The sequence below is a fragment of the Cryptomeria japonica genome, chromosome 2 (genome assembly GCF_030272615.1).
Source record: "Cryptomeria japonica chromosome 2, Sugi_1.0, whole genome shotgun sequence".
Taxonomy (NCBI): Eukaryota; Viridiplantae; Streptophyta; class Pinopsida; order Cupressales; family Cupressaceae; genus Cryptomeria; species Cryptomeria japonica.
The window spans coordinates 632,335,479-632,351,925 of NC_081406.1; the positions used below are offsets into that span (position 1 = coordinate 632,335,479).

General features: G+C 35.5%; 2 protein-coding genes across 2 annotated transcripts; both read left to right on the forward strand.

Moving 5' to 3' along the window:
- The first annotated feature begins 2,417 nt into the window (after positions 1-2,417).
- Positions 2,418-4,749, forward strand: LOC131040162 (AAA-ATPase At5g57480). The gene has a single exon (XM_057973014.2). It carries the CDS (start codon positions 2,775-2,777, stop codon positions 4,188-4,190), a length of 1,416 nt encoding a protein of 471 aa, XP_057828997.1. The 5' UTR covers positions 2,418-2,774; the 3' UTR covers positions 4,191-4,749.
- A 3,415-nt stretch (positions 4,750-8,164) lies between these two features.
- LOC131040165 (uncharacterized) lies at positions 8,165-16,343 on the forward strand. The gene is made up of 3 exons (XM_059215704.1): positions 8,165-9,915; positions 10,076-10,147; positions 14,444-16,343. Exons 1-3 carry the CDS (start codon positions 8,491-8,493, stop codon positions 15,935-15,937), a joined length of 2,991 nt encoding a protein of 996 aa, XP_059071687.1. The 5' UTR covers positions 8,165-8,490; the 3' UTR covers positions 15,938-16,343.
- Positions 16,344-16,447: the final 104 nt, after the last annotated feature.

The window sequence follows — 16,447 nt, forward strand, 5'->3', positions numbered from 1 at the left end:
AAGTACCTATCGTATTGACTAAAGTGTGCGGGTAATATTTCATTTTCAAGAGTTCTCTTTATTAGCACTTCGCATTGTCTGTGAAAAGAAATATAAGGTTCCTTTTGATTTATCAACCAGTCAACTTAAACAAAGAGTCGAGTATAGAAATATTATACATAAAGAAGGGTAGGTGTGCATGGTGGTGTTGGATGTGATAGGAAGATGTGTTGTGGATTATGTATTAATAATTAGTTATGGGATTCGTATTAATCTAATTTTAATAGATTTTAAAAATTATATATATATTTTTTTTATTGCGGTTCAATTATGTACATATGAACTTAAGGCGCATACCAACAAATTCAAAATTCAAATCTAGAGGATGCAACTTTGAATCTAATATCTCATTTACTTAAAAATGTTCTTGCCTTTAATAATCTAAACAAAGTAATTCTAAACAACACTAAGAGTGTTTTCTTTGGTAGGATTGGGAAGTTGACTAGAACTTCCCACCTTGGACCTTAGTCAAATTTTTATATCGATTTAATGATTTGGAGTAAGTTTGTATATGTATGACAAACATAATTCCTCTCTCTCTCTCTCTCTCTCTCTCTCTCTCTCTCTCTCTCTCTCTCTCTCTCTCTCTCTCTCTCTCTCTCTCTCTCTCTCTCTCTCTCTCTCTCTCTCTCTATATATATATATATATATAGAGCCATCTTGCTTTTACATCCACCCCAATTCTATAGTTGATAAGCTAGACCTTGAAATCTGCCTTTATTTGTCAAATGCATTCTCTCTCTCTCTCTCTCTCTCTCTCTCTCTCTATATATATATATATATATATATATATATATATATATATATATATATATATTGAGCCATCTTGCTTTTACATCCACCCCAATTCTATAGTTGATAAGATAGACCTTGAAATCTGCCTTACATGGCTCATCACAACCCAAAATCATAGACACTTCATTTGTCAAATGCATTCTCTCTCTCTCTCTCTCTCTCTCTCTCTCTCTCTCTCTCTCTCTCTCTCTCTCTCTCTCTCTCTATATATATATATATATATATATATATTGAGCCATCTTGCTTTTACATCCACCCCAATTCTATAGTTGATAAGCTAGACCTTGAGATCTGCCTTACATGGCTCATCACAAAATCATAGACACTTCATTTGTCAAATGCACTCTCTCTCTCTCTCTCTCTCTCTCTCTCTCTCTCTCTCTCTCTCTCTCTCTCTCTCTCTCTCTCTCTCTCTCTCTCTCTCTCTCTCTCTCTCTCTCTATCTATTGAGCCATCTTGCTTTTACATCCACCCCAATTCTATAATTGATAAGCTAGACCTTGAAATCTGTCTTACATGGCTCATCACAACCCAAAATCATAGACACTTCATTTGTCAAATGGATTTTTCCTACCATGATATATATACCTTGTCTTTATGAATTGTACATTATATTACAAATATTTCAAACAAAATAACAATTCTAATAACTAATTTCATTTCACATTAAAATTAAAATTACATTTAGTCTTTACAACATTTATTCTCAACTTAAAGAGTAAATATTTATATCTAACGTGACAAACAAAATTCCCTTCCATAATTTTTTTCAAGAATTGTAAAATAAATCAACTGATCATGTAAAAAAAGAAAATTACAATGACCTATAACTTCAAAAATAACAAGGTCTTTGTTTTTTTCTTTTAATGAAAGAAAGCACCAATAATATATCTAAAGCAAGTGGTTGCAAGAGAAATACATTGCACTAGAAGAAAGACGAAATAAAGATTCTTTTATAGTCCACGATACAAAAGGCTTATAATAAAATGAGACTAACCGGTACTCTTTGTAGGAGGCACCTAACTGTACTACACAAATGCATATATAGCTTATCTATGTGAGATTTGAATTTGTGACCTCTTTCAAGAACATAACTAGGGGAGAGGACCCAGTAGTTGTGCACCCTAACTTCGCACTTCTCAAAAATCTTATGCGGAAATTTCAAATCACTCTGAATTTTTTACAACATCTTACTTGGCAAGTCCCCTGCTATACTAAGGTTTCAGGGCCACATAATCAAATATGATGCCACATCAGCATGCTTTTTGCCAAGGTGTCCAAAACAACCCCCCAAAAAAGTGAGATCAATTGGTGTGCAAAAAGGCCCTAATATTTGTGCAGCTGATGTGGCATCACATGATTGATTGCTTTTCACAACAAATGATATTTTTCATTCAATTATTGATACATATCATACAACTATTGGTACAATATTGTATAAAAATTGAACATTAAATCAAGTATAAGAGTCCTTTCCCCTAGACAATATGAATAAAAAAATAAAAAATCTCTCAAACTGATAAAGATTACAATAGACTAATAGACCAGTCAGTATTACTCACATTAGACAAAAGAAACATGACAAATACCTACATACATCCATATGGCAGCTGTTCTGAGGTCTTAGAACATAGCATTTGTTTGAACATACAGATTGAAGATTGACGATGACGATGACGTCACCGCTTCTGTCTGCTGCGAGGATGCATGCATTCAATAGTCTTTTGCATCCTTCCAGTGAAATTGCGTTAAAAAAAATTCAACAAACAATGACGATTAAAGAATTGACAACTCGCTTTTTTATTTCCAAGAAGCCTCGTGGGGACGGAATTGAAACTATTAAATCGTCCTCCTTGAGTAGGATTTATACTCATAGCTAACCTTCTTTACCACTGAAGCGATCGCGAAGCGATCGCAGCCCGGTAATCCTTGTTGCAGAGATGGAGTCTGACAAAACAATGCTATGGTCGATGATGGGTCTCATGTCCCTGCAATCCAAAACACTACCCGACCTCCTCATACAACTTTACAAGCTCTGGAAGAAGTATCGAAGAAATTCGAATGCATACTCCAACATAGAAATCCCTGAATTCCAAGAATCCTCCCTCAAATCTGCCAATGAAATATACACTTCTGTACGAATGTATTTGAGCAGCCTCGATGCAACAGCAAACGCCCGCAGAGTCTCCATCACGCGGTCCAAACGAAAAATGAAGCCGGTGCTTACCCTGCCCCCTGAACACACAGTGAAGGACGAGTTCAAAGGAGCCCAAATGCAGTGGAAGCACGTTGTCGAGACCGAGGAAAAGCAAGAGATAAGAGGAGGAAGTGACAGAAGAACAGAAAGAAAATACATCCTCAAAATTTCCAACGAAGACAGAGCAAGGGTTTTATCATCCTACATCAAACGCATTTCAAAGACTGCTGACGACCTGAAGAGGCGCAGTCGAGATAGGAAGCTCTTCAGCAACGACGGTAGAGAAAGCTCTGGGAGATGGAGCTCAGTGGCGTTCAAGAATCCCTCCACTTTCAAAACCCTGGCCCTTAAACCCTCGCTTAAACACAAGATTAAGCAGGATCTCAACTCTTTTCTGCAAAGTAGAGCTTTTTATCACAGGACGGGCCGCGCATGGAAGCGAGGTTATCTTCTGTATGGTCCTCCTGGTACAGGCAAGTCTAGCCTCATTGCCGCCATTGCCAATTACATGAACTACGATGTTTATGATCTGGAGCTCACTGCAGTGTGGGACAATTCCAGTCTCCGTCAGCTCCTACTTGCGACCTCAAGCAAATCTATTATTGTCATCGAGGACATCGACTGTGCTGCCGATTTACCCAACAGGGCAGTGTGCAGGGGACCCTCTGAGACTCACAAGGGCAAGTCTAAAGACACTGAACGGGGTTCTTCTACCATTACTCTGTCTGGTTTGCTTAATTTTGCAGATGGGCTCTGGTCTAGCTGTGGTGAAGAGAGGGTCATGATTTTTACGACTAATCACAAGGACCGACTCGACCCTGCTCTGCTCAGAAGTGGTCGAATGGATATGCACATACATCTGTCTTACTGTGAATTTGAGGCCTTTAAGCAATTGGTTTATAATTACTTGGATGTGGGGGATCACTTGCTATTTTCGTCTGTAGAAGAGAAGATGAAAGCTGGAGGATGCCTGACTCCTGCAGCCATATGTGAAATTCTTCTTCAGAATAAATCTGATCCTGATTCTGCCATCAAGGCTGTTATTGATGCTCTAGATGCAGGGATATCCAGTGGAAGTGAGAAAGTGATTGAGTCTTGTGAAGATGAAGATGAGGAAGAATCGTCATTGTCTCAGTCGTCATCATCATCAGAGGAATGAGTAGAGGTAGAGCTTTGTGGTCTGTGTGCTGAATGAAAGTCGATCCAGTTAGGAGTTAGAGCTTTGTGGGCTGTGTGCTGACAGTCGATCCAGTTAGGAGTTGAGGTTATTTTACCACTAGTTCAAGATAATTTAATGAAAGAATGCTACTTGAGCAAGTAATTTCAGTGTTGGGAAGGTAATCAGGCGGTCACAAACAAGAAGCACGACAAAAGTCATGCTGATCTCTTGATCTATGGTTAGTAAACTTGGGAAGCAAGATGCGAATATATATAATATATATAAACATAAAACTAATCTTTTAAAGTGTCTTTTTTGATTGATTGAAAGGGCAACTTGATTTTTTTATATTGGTTGATTAAGTAATGGTCATTCATGTCAATATGCTTTTGGTTTGCTGGTGAAGTTGATTGGTTCTTAATGTGCTCATTGGGGATCAAGTCTTGTTGAGTGCAAGGATCCGACGTTGTAAGGGATGAGATTGAGATCTTGCCTTGGGTGAAATTGGTAGAATTGATACCCCTTAGTCCTTAGCTTTTAGCCGAAGAGGTTTTAGTCTAAGGCTCATGCTTCCATATTGAGTAGCTAAAACAAATTTGTATATAAAAAATCCTTCATAAAAAAAGAAAAAATGTTATCATATAAGATCAATATAAATATAGTATTGTGTAAGATAATTTGTAAACAATACGAGTGATGTCGTATAAGATGTTCATAAAAAATGGCATAAAAAATTTATTGTATAATGTCATAATGAAATTACAAAATGATAAATAATGTTAAATGGTATAATGTGATTTGTAAAAAACATTCTTTTTTCTCGAAGAGAGTTGAATAAGTAGTGATTTATATGATAATAGTTAAATAAATGCTTCTAAATAAGAAATACAAATAATGTGGTGTGTGCATGGAGAAGTCTTATAAATGTGAAAGAGACAATAATAAGTATGCAAGAATAATGAAGATGTATCAAAAAATGATGATGGAAAAGAAGTTATGTAAAAAGAAACAAAGATAGAAAATTGTGAGAACATGATAAGCATGGTGTAATATAAGTAAAGCTTGATGGGAATGAAGGGAAATATATAACAATAGTTGCTCAATCAATAAACTAATCATGTATTTAAAAAGAAACAAGACAATATTTTTGTCTATATGAATAAAGTCATTTACGATATATAAAGTCTAGTTAAAGCCAACAACTACCCCATATATGTGAGAGAAATACAATATATAGTCTTAACTAAGGCAACTATTACTAGCCCATACATATGGGACATAAAGTTATTCTATATTATTGTGTGGGGTTTCTTAAGATGCACATGCACCAAAGCCAATATAACATTATACCAATACACATATTAAAACACAAGTTTATAAAATTGCATCTCCCTTAAAAAAATATATCCTTAAAGTTTGATATGAGGAAAAATTGATAGAATGTTGGACCTCACTGATTTTTTTAGAGGTAAATATTTGTCAATTGGTTAATAGTTGAAATTTGGGAATTAAAATTTGGCTAATAGTTCAAGTTGCGAGGAAAGATGAATTGCCACATTTTTAATTTTTTAAATTTATTTTAGTTCTATTTGAATTTCCAAATAGTTTATTTTATTGAACTTTTTTACTAAAAAAATTACCATTGTATTCATTACATGATTAGATCATATTCACCTAAAATTTATAAGTTATTATAGAATTTCAACATAATTCATCAATGATATATCATGATTATTAGTTACTTTAGGGCCATATCAATATTGTTTTGTTGCCACCATTGATTTAAAATATAATTTAATGATCCTCATTGTATTATGTGAAGTAAAATATATTTATGATTTGTAATGCTCACAGGGCTCAAAATTGCTTTTGGATCATTACAAACCGTGGGTACATTTTACCTCACAAAATATGATTATCATTATATTATAATTTAAATCAATGGTGGCAACTAAATATTATATGTTGTGATTTCCCCAACCATAAAGCAAAAAACTAGAATGAAACTTTTAGAAATTGTATGCACACAATAAGGTAAATGGTATTATCAAGAGATGATTTGAATGTACAAAGTAGACTTGCATATATAAAGGCAAGCTATAAATGATATTGTTGCTCTTGAAGGCAACAAGTGTTTGGATGAAGTAGTTTCCAATGAAAGTGACATTTTTGAAGATGAGGAAGAATCATCATCATCATCATCATTGTCAAATGATGAGTAGGAATAATATGCGAAGAGTGGTATATCTAGAGTTTTTTAGGATCTCTATCGAAAGAGTTCTATGTAAGAGGAGGCCAAATTATTTTGATTTAGCTTAATATAGTGTAACAAGAGAATGCTAATGAGGGTGGTGTTGCATAAACAAAAGTATTTCATATTACACTTTATAATCCATCATGGATGATCCCAATACTACTTATGCAAGTCGTGTCATAGAAAAAAATAGAATATATAAGCACCATTTCAGTGCTTTGGTCATAATCAAAGAGTTGCAATAACCCTATCACATCATTATTCATAAGTTGTGTATGACTTGATTGAAAAAGGAGAAGTATTAAAACAAGAAAATTTACTTTTCTTTTAAAGTTCCCTTTCTTATTGACTAAGGTGTACAGTTAATATTTCATTTTGGAGTGTTTCCTTTGTTAACACTTTGCTTTTATTAGAGAAAATTAATATAATATTTATTTTGATTTATCAAACAATCAACATAAATAAAGAGTTGAGATTAGAAATATTATATAAACATATTAATAAATAATTGTTAAATTGATAAAGAAGGGTAGGTGTCCTATCGTTGGATGTTATAAGATGTGTTGTAGATAATGTCTTAATAATAAATTATGGGATTTGCATCAATTGAATCTTAATAGATTATAAAATATCTAGATATTTTTATGTTTTGGCTCACTTATGTACTATGAACTTGAGGCCAACACCAACAAATTCAAAATCCAAACCTAGAGGATGAAAACTTGAACCTAATACCTCATTTCCTTAAAAATGTACTTGCCTTTAATATTCTAAACAATACTAGTACTAATAGAGTTCGCTTTGATAGGACCGAGAAGTTCACTAGATTTTCCCACCTTAGACCTTAGTTAAATTGTTGGATCAATTTAATGATTTAGAATAAGTTTGCATATGTCTAACAAGTAGAATTCTCTCTCTCTCTCTCTCTCTCTCTCTCTCTCTCTCTCTCTCTCTCTCTCTCTCTCTCTGTTTCTCCTTACGTCTTGCTCTCTCTCCCTCTCTATTTCAATCTCTTTGCATCAAGCTATTTCTCTCTTTTTCTTTATCGATCTCTCTCTATTTTTATCTCTTCCTCTATAACTCTATCTCTTCTCTCTATATATTATTTTCTCTCATTTTCTATTTTTTCTATCTCTCTATTAGTTTCTTTTTCTTCTCCCCACTTTTCTCGAGCTATATTTCTCTATTCCTCTCTCTAATTCTTTCTCCTTCCCTCTCTTTCTCTCTCTCATTGCCTCTCTTTGTCCCTGTGTCTATATGTCTCTCTTTTTCTTTGTTTCACTCTATACCTCACCCTCTCTTTCTCTCTCCTTGTCTCTACTTGTCCCTCCCTTTCTTTGTATTTCTCTCTTTCTCTTTGTTTATCAAATATATATTTGTATCATAACATATACCTCATATACATTACTTATAATTTTCACTATCTAATTTATATATATATTATTTATTACAATAAAATAACAATTCCAATAATTAATTTCATTTCATTTCACATTAAAATTTAAATTATATATAGTCTTTGTCAAACAAATTTTTTCTCCCATATATATGTTTTAAAAATTATATAATAGATCAATTTGTCATGTGAATAAAAAAAAATTGAATTACAATGACCTGTAACTTCACGGAATTGACTGCCACAGCCAACAAAATACCCCTGATGTCATCATTTTATGTTTTCCAAAATAATTTATTAAATGTGATTATTTTTGAACAAGTGTCTGCATAACCAGTTCCCTTAGATGCAGTGCACTGGAGTCTGAACAGACAGATCGACGTTGATGATGACGTCACCCCTTCCGTCTGCATTGAATACTGACAGCATTCAATAATCTTGCATCCTTCCGTGAAATTTCGCCCATTGGACCTGCGTAAGACGATTAAAGACCTAAATTACTCGCTTTGAATTTCGAACCCTCGGCGGCGCAGAATTGAACTATTAAAGCTTCCATCTTGAGTAGGGTTTATTGTCGTAGATAGCTTACCTTATCCCTGAAGCGATTGCAGCCTGGTGATCCTCTTGTTGGTAATACTCTTGTTGCAGAGATGGAGTCGGACAAGACGATGTTGTGGTCGATGATGGGTCTCATGTCCCTGCAATCCAAGACGCTGCCCGACTTTCTTCAACAACTTTACAAGCTCTGGAAGTCGTATCGGGAAAATTCAAGTGCATACTCTAACATAGAAATCCCTGAATTTGAAGATTCCCACTTCGGCTCTTCGAATGAAATATACCGATCTGTGAGTGTTTATCTGAGCAGCCTTGACGCCACAGCAAATGCCCCCAGAGTATCCATCACGCGCCCCAACCGAAATACTGAGCCGGTCTTTAACCTGCCCTCTCAACACACAGTCACAGATGAGTTCGAGGGAGTCCAAGTATGGTGGACGCATGTTATCAACAGCGATGAGAAGAAAGATACGAGAGATAAAAAAGGCAGAAGAACCGAAGGTTCTTCTGAAAGAAAGTACGACTTGAAAATTTCCAACAAAGACAAAGCTAGGGTTTTATCAGCCTACATCGAGCGCATCTCAGGGTTTGCAGACAATTTGCAGAGGCGCAGCGAGGAGAGGAAGCTTTTTAGCAATGACAGTAGAGAGGGCCGTGCAAGATGGAGCGCTGTGTCGTTCAGGCACTCGTCCACCTTCGAAACCCTAGCTCTGAAACCCTCGCTTAAAGAGAAGATTAAGCAGGATCTCGACTGTTTTCTGCAAAGCAAAGATTTTTACCGCAGGACGGGGCGGGCGTGGAAAAGGGGTTATCTTCTGTACGGCCCTCCTGGTACCGGCAAGTCCAGCCTCATCGCCGCCATTGCCAATTACATGAATTATGATGTTTATGATCTGGAGCTCACCATGGTGATGGACAATTCTGCTCTCCGTCAGCTCCTGCTCTCAACCGCAAGCAAATCTGTTATCGTCATCGAGGACATCGATTGTGCTGCCGATTTGCCCACCAAGGTAATGCACAGGAAAAGCTCTGAGTCTCACAAGGATGAGTCCAGTGAGACTAGAAGGGGCTTTTCGACCATCACTCTTTCTGGTTTGCTTAATTTTGCAGACGGGCTTTGGTCCAGCTGTGGCGAAGAGAGGATCATGATTTTTACGACCAATCACAAGGAGCGACTTGACCCTGCGCTGCTCAGAAGTGGTCGAATGGATATGCATATACTTCTGTCTTACTGTGAATTTGAGGCATTTAAGCAATTGGTTTTTAATTACTTGAATTTGCGGGATCACTTGCTATTTCCGTCTGTAGAAGAGAAGATGAAATCCGGAGGGCGTTTGACTCCGGCAGAGATTTGTGAAATTCTAATTCAGAATAAGTCTAATCCTGATTCTGCCATTAAGGCTGTTATTGATGCTCTGGATGCAGGAATTTCAAGTGGAAGTGAGAAATTGACCGACTCTTCTGAAGATTCAGATGAGGAAGAATCGTCATTGTCTGTGACATCATCATCATCCGAGGACTAATCCAAGTGGGCGTTAAGAGATCTAAGTATGAGTTTAAGTAGTTCATGCTATTTTGGTTTTAGATTAATATATAGTTTAATGGAAGAATGCTGTATATGCAAGTAATTCAGAAAACAAAAACACCTGAGATTTAGTTCAGTGCTGGGAACCAATACAGTGCATGGCATGTCACCGTATTGGTCAGTGTTGGTGTGATTTTGAGAATGGAATTGGGATAATGTTGTATAAGGTAATTATGAGATTGTGACCAGGTTGGCATTGAATCACGTAAAATCAAGAATGAAATGCAGATAAAGTGACCTTATCAAATGAAGTGATTTGAGGGTAGAGAAAAGGCAATGTTATGCTACTGGATGTAAATTGTACCATGTGATAGTGAAAGATCATTCAATAAGAGACAAACAGTGGCCCAGTTTCTCCCAACGTGACCTGCCAAACATTAGTATCAGTAAAATGGTCTTTTACCAAATGATAAGATCGATATAAAATCTAGTATTGTGTAAGATAGGAGCATGGAAACATATTTATTTAATAAATGGTATAGAAGAATCACTATAGAATATTAGCTTGAAAGTATATGGGATAAATGGTACAATATGAGATGTAAAAAGCCTTCTTTTTAATAGAGTTGAATGAGTAGTTTGGTGTGTATAATAATGGATGATAAATGTCTTCAAATAAGAAAAGTAAATAATGTTGCATGTAATAATGATAAGTGTCATAAATGTTAAAGAGATATTAATAATTATACAAATTTTAAGAGCTATTCTTTTTTAGCAACAAGGTTATCATTATCATCGTCATCATCAAAGTAAAAGTGATTGTTGGAACAGTTAAAAAAGAAACCTCTATTTCTTGCTTTCTAATTGAATTAGATATATACATGCAAATGATTGACTCAAGTTCTCTATGATTTTAGTACAAAAAAGAAGACAATGAAGATGTATGAATACCCTAGTTAGTCAAGTAGAAGTGTTTGATCTTGTAATTTAGTACAAAAAAGAAGACAATGAAGATGTACGAATACCCTAGTTAGTCAAGTAGAAGTGTTTGATCTTGTAGTTCCACAAGTATACTTGGACCCATGTGTAACTAGTATGTTCTATTGATCTCAAGGCATTGATCACTTTTGATCTTCAAGGTTGAATGAGGATGTAAGAGGAGAGAATATGTGGCCAACTATTCTATTTAAAAGTATGGTGTGAGAAACTTTGTACTCCTGGACTAACCCTTCATAGGTACACTACAAAGACCAAGTGACTGAAATCTTCATTAAACTAGGATTACACAAGGTTTGCTATGGGGATTCCTTATTATACCTAAAGGTAAGTGAGGCTCAATTCCATAAAATTGAGGTGCATGTTTGATGGTTTGGTATAGGAGGGTAACCCACTCTTCTTCACTTGCAAGAAATAAAATTTATTGCAAGTTTAGCCCAAAATGAAAAGTGCACCTTGAAGGGAGGAGCCTTTTGATTCTCCTTCTAAGTTATATACCTTGTTAATTTGTGACAGTTCTAAGTTACCATTTTTGATGAAATTCAAGTCAAGATTGTTAAAAAATAGAACTAAAGAATATGACACTATTTTGATCTCCAAAATCTCCTTAAGGAGAGAGCATACACAAGGTTCCTTTGGAAAACATAAGTGAAACAATTTATTTTGATCCTCAAGATCACCATGTGATGTGGGAGAACAAACACAACCTATTCCAAGAAGACACAAAGAAAAAAAATGAAAGAAAATATGGTGCAACCGAAATATTTATTCTTTAAAAAAGATGTGTGAAATATATCTTCATTTTTTCATATTCTACAAAAAAACTTTTTTTTTTTGACCGATAAAGTTGGGTCACAACACTAGGATTTTTAGCCTGGCCCTAGCTCTAAATGAGGCCACAAATGGGGGGCCTCATCCCTAGCATTAGCACTCAACCGTCCTCCTCCTTGGCATTAACACCTAGTTGTCCATTTCTCCTCTTGTCTCTCCTCCATCATCAACACATCCTCCAACACGATCTCCTCCTCCTACTCGTCCACCTTATATCTCCTATAGTCTAGTTCTCCTCTAGTCTAGATCCCCCACCACTAGCACGTCCTCCAACACAATCTCCTCCTCCTACACGTCCACCTTATATCTTTTGCCACTAGCAACATGTCCACAATGATAACCCAAGACGACACGAATTTCGTTTGAGCCAAGAGGGGATTTGAACCTTGGTTGCACCATTAACAATGCAACCACTTAACCATTACACTACAGGGTGAAACTCATTAAACAAACAAACTTGCAATAACCACAAGTTAGGAGTATTATGGTTTCCTTTCAACATGGTGTCTTTTACATTCAAAATAGATTAGAAACATAAATCCAATAAAGGTTAACTACTTAAATAAGAAGAATTACTTAGTTTTCATTTATAGTAGTTGTGTTTAAAACATAAATTAACTTCAACAAAATAGACTATTTTTTTCTAGAAGTTTGATTTGGAAAATCAAAATAGAATTTTGTTTCCCATACTCATACATTTATGCAAAATATCTACTTTTCCCACCCACAACCACTACCCCCTCCACCTTGCTCCAAAAAAGGAAGAGAAAAACCAAACAAAAATTGATGTATATAAGCTCTTACACAAGATTTATCATGCGAAAAACCAAATAAAATTGCTTTTAGTACTTTATGCTAAGTTGCGAATGATAAACTTGATGTAATGGGAAGAATTCATGACTAACCTATAGGTACTTCTAGAACATTAAACCAAATCAAATTTGAGGATCTATTTCATGCTAATTCAAATTTTATGTGCTAATAAAATCCATCAATAACTTATTGTACAATAATCTATGACACAATTTAGCTTCCACTCTAATATCTCTAAATTGTAAAGGGACTCGAAATAATTTAATTTATAAATCTCAAAACACAATAAATAAATGATTTATATGCCTTCTTGATTTTCCCCTTTATAAAAACATGATAATTCCAACCATTAAGAGTAAGGAAAATAATTTTCTTAATGCCAAGCTCATTAAATGCTCCTTTAAAGAAAATAATTTGTAAATCTCAAGTGGAGTGCACTATTTCATGCAAAATTTAAATAGTAAGGGATGCTTTCCTATTTTTTATATAGCCTATATATCAAATGTTTCTTTAAAATATTTTTTTATATTTCTATTCTTGTGGTTGCAACACAAAATTTAAATAGTAAGGGATGCTTTCCTATTTTTTATATAGCCTAGATATCAAATGTTTCTTTAAAATATTTTTTATATTTCTATTCTTGTGGTTGTAACATAAAGTTCACATGGAATTTGCAACTTCTTATACATTTAACAATTGAAGCAAGTGTGGCACAATTCAACTATTGTGGTATGTACAAACATTTACAAAATGTGGTTCTAAAATGACATTTATTAATAGTTTTTTATTCAAAATGATGTAGCTAATATAATTGTAAGAAGATTAAGTTACAAATAGAATATTTGTATTAGTGATAGGTTAGACTAACTAATATGTCAATTTAGAGTGTTAATGTGACACCAATTTATACATGGCACACCACCAACATACATTCTCTTTTACTTTAAGGATACTTTTACTACTATAAAATGGCAAAAGATTATACATTTACAATAACAAAATTTACATCCATAAAGTTTATATTTTGAAAGGATCAAGAATGTCTTACGCAAAGTTTTTATAGCTAATACATATTTGATTGAATTACGAAATGGTTAATTTTGAATTTAATTAAGACCATTCTTTAAGCATGAATTAATGTCAATCATTACATTAGTATTAATTGTTATCTTAGATAAAATATACTAATCTTAATCAATACATATATTGATCATAAGAATCTTAGTAAAGAAAGGTAATGTAGATGACATTTCTCAATGAGTGGTTTTGGCTCTAGCGTTGTTAAACAATGGTGATAAGTAAAACTTGATTTCTTTTCTATTTGTCAATTGATTCCTTAAAGTAAGTAGATTTCCACAATCCATGAGACTACTTGAATGTGCTTCTGGATTTGATTGTGTGAGTTTTTTTGGCATCAACGTTTCAGATCAAACTCCATGATGCATCATCAAGATAATAAGAGAGCAAAAAGAGACTAAACCAACTAAATAGAAAGAGAGAGAGAGAGAGGAATACCCAAAATTGATTCCTTGTCTATGTTAATCTCGAAATTGATAAATCATATAAGTAGTAGTAACATCACATTAGAAAATTTTGAGTGGAAGCTTTAGTAGTTGTACACATAGATATCATCATTAAACTATAACTATAGGTATTTTGTTAAGAATATAAAATATTGAAAATAGTGTTAGTATTACAATTATAAAAATAAAATGTTACGAGTGTTATGATTGTGTTGGAAAAAAGAGTCATTTGATAGTGACATTACTTTATGAATGATACCCACTTGATCGATTACTAGCTGATTTAGAAGGGAGGGATGAGAAAAATCGCACTACATTTAAAGTACATTTATTCAGTCACTTCATCGAAACCCACCTTAAATTCCGTTTCTACACTTCTTTCCTTTCATGAAACTCGTTCACCACACTGTGTTGAAGATCCATTACAGTCTGGTAATCCTTTGTGCAGAAATGGAGTCGGACAAGACGATGCTGTGGTCGATGATGGGTTTCATGTCGCTGCAATCCAGAACTCTGCCTGACCTTCTTCAACAACTTTACAAGCTCTGGAAGAAGTACAGAAAAAATTCAAGTGCAATCTCTAACATAGAAGTCCCTGAATACGAAGAATCCTCCCTCAACTCCTCCAATGAAATATACCGTTCTGTGCGAATGTATTTGAGCAGCCTTGATGCAACAGCAAACGCCCCCACAGTCTCCATCACACGGTCCAGACGAAAAACGCCGCCGGTGTTCAATCTGCCCTCTCAACATACCATTAATGACGACTTCCAAGGAGCTCGATTGCAGTGGAAGCATGTTGTCGTGACTGAGGAGAAGCAGGAGACAAGAAGAACAAACAGAAAATACATCCTCAAAATTTCCAGCGCAGACAGAGCTAGGGTTTTGTCATCCTACATCGACCACATTTCAGAGACTGCAAACGAACTGAAGAGGCGCAATCGGGATAGGAAGCTCTTCAGCAACGACAGCAAAGAGATGCATGGAAAATGGAGCTCGGTGGCGTTCAAGAATCCCTCAACTTTCGAAACCCTAGCCCTCGAACCCTCGCTTAAACAGAAGATTAAGCAGGATCTCGACTGTTTTGTGCAAAGCAGAGATTTTTACCGCAGGACTGGGCGGGCATGGAAAAGGGGTTATCTTCTGTACGGCCCTCCTGGTACGGGCAAGTCCAGCCTCATCGCCGCCATTGCCAATTACATGAACTATGATGTTTATGATCTGGAGCTTACTGCTGTGTGGGACAATTCCAGTCTTCGTCAGCTCCTACTTGCGACCTCAAGCAAATCTGTTATTGTCATCGAGGACATCGACTGCGCCGCCGATTTACCCAACAGGGCAGTTTGCAGGGGACCCTCTGAGTCTCAAAAGGACAAGTCAGAAGACTCTGAACGGGGTTCTTCTACCATTACTCTTTCTGGTTTGCTTAGTTTTGGAGATGGGCTTTGGTCCAGTTGCGGCGAAGAGAGGATCATGATTTTTACTACTAATCACAGGGAGAGACTCGACCCTGCGCTGCTCAGAAGTGGTCGAATGGATTTGCATATACATCTGTCTTACTGTGGATTTGAGGCCTTTAAGCAATTGGTTTGTAATTACTTGGATTTGGGGGATCACTTGTTATTTCCCTCTGTAGAAGAGAGGATGAAATCCGGAGGGCGCCTGATTCCTGCAGACATATGTGAAATTCTTTTTCAGTATAAATCTGATCCTGATTCTGCAATCAAGGCTGTTATTGATGCTCTGGATGCAGGAATTTGCAGTGCAAGTGAGAAAGTGATTGAGTCTTCTGAAGATGAAGATGAGGAAGAATCGTCATTGTCTCTGTCATCATCATCATCATCAGAGGAATAATTTGTGGGGTGTGAGGTGTGGGCTGAAAGAGATCCAGGTATGAGTCCAAGGATTTGATGTTATTTTGCCATTAGTTTTTAAGATATTTTACTGGGAGAATGCTACTTCTGCAAGTAAGCAGGCGGTCACATACATCAAGCACGACAGGTCATGCCCGATGCTTACTTCTTGGTCCTTGATAGAAAACTTGGGAAGCAAGATAAGAATATATAATATATATATATATAACCTATAACTTTATCTTTTAAAGTGTCTTTTCCTCATTGAGTGAGAGGACAACCTATTTTGTTTTTATTGGTTGATTAAGTAAAATGGTCATTCATGTACCAAATGTTATCATATAAGACGAAAATAAAAATCTAAGGTATTTGTGTAAGGTAAAGCAAGTAATGAGTGGTGTCGTATAAGATGCTTTAATAAAAAAATGGCATAGGAAATTTATTGTACAATGTCATGGTTGAAGTACAAAATGATAAATTACTGTCTGTTTCTTTTTCAAGAGAGTCGAAT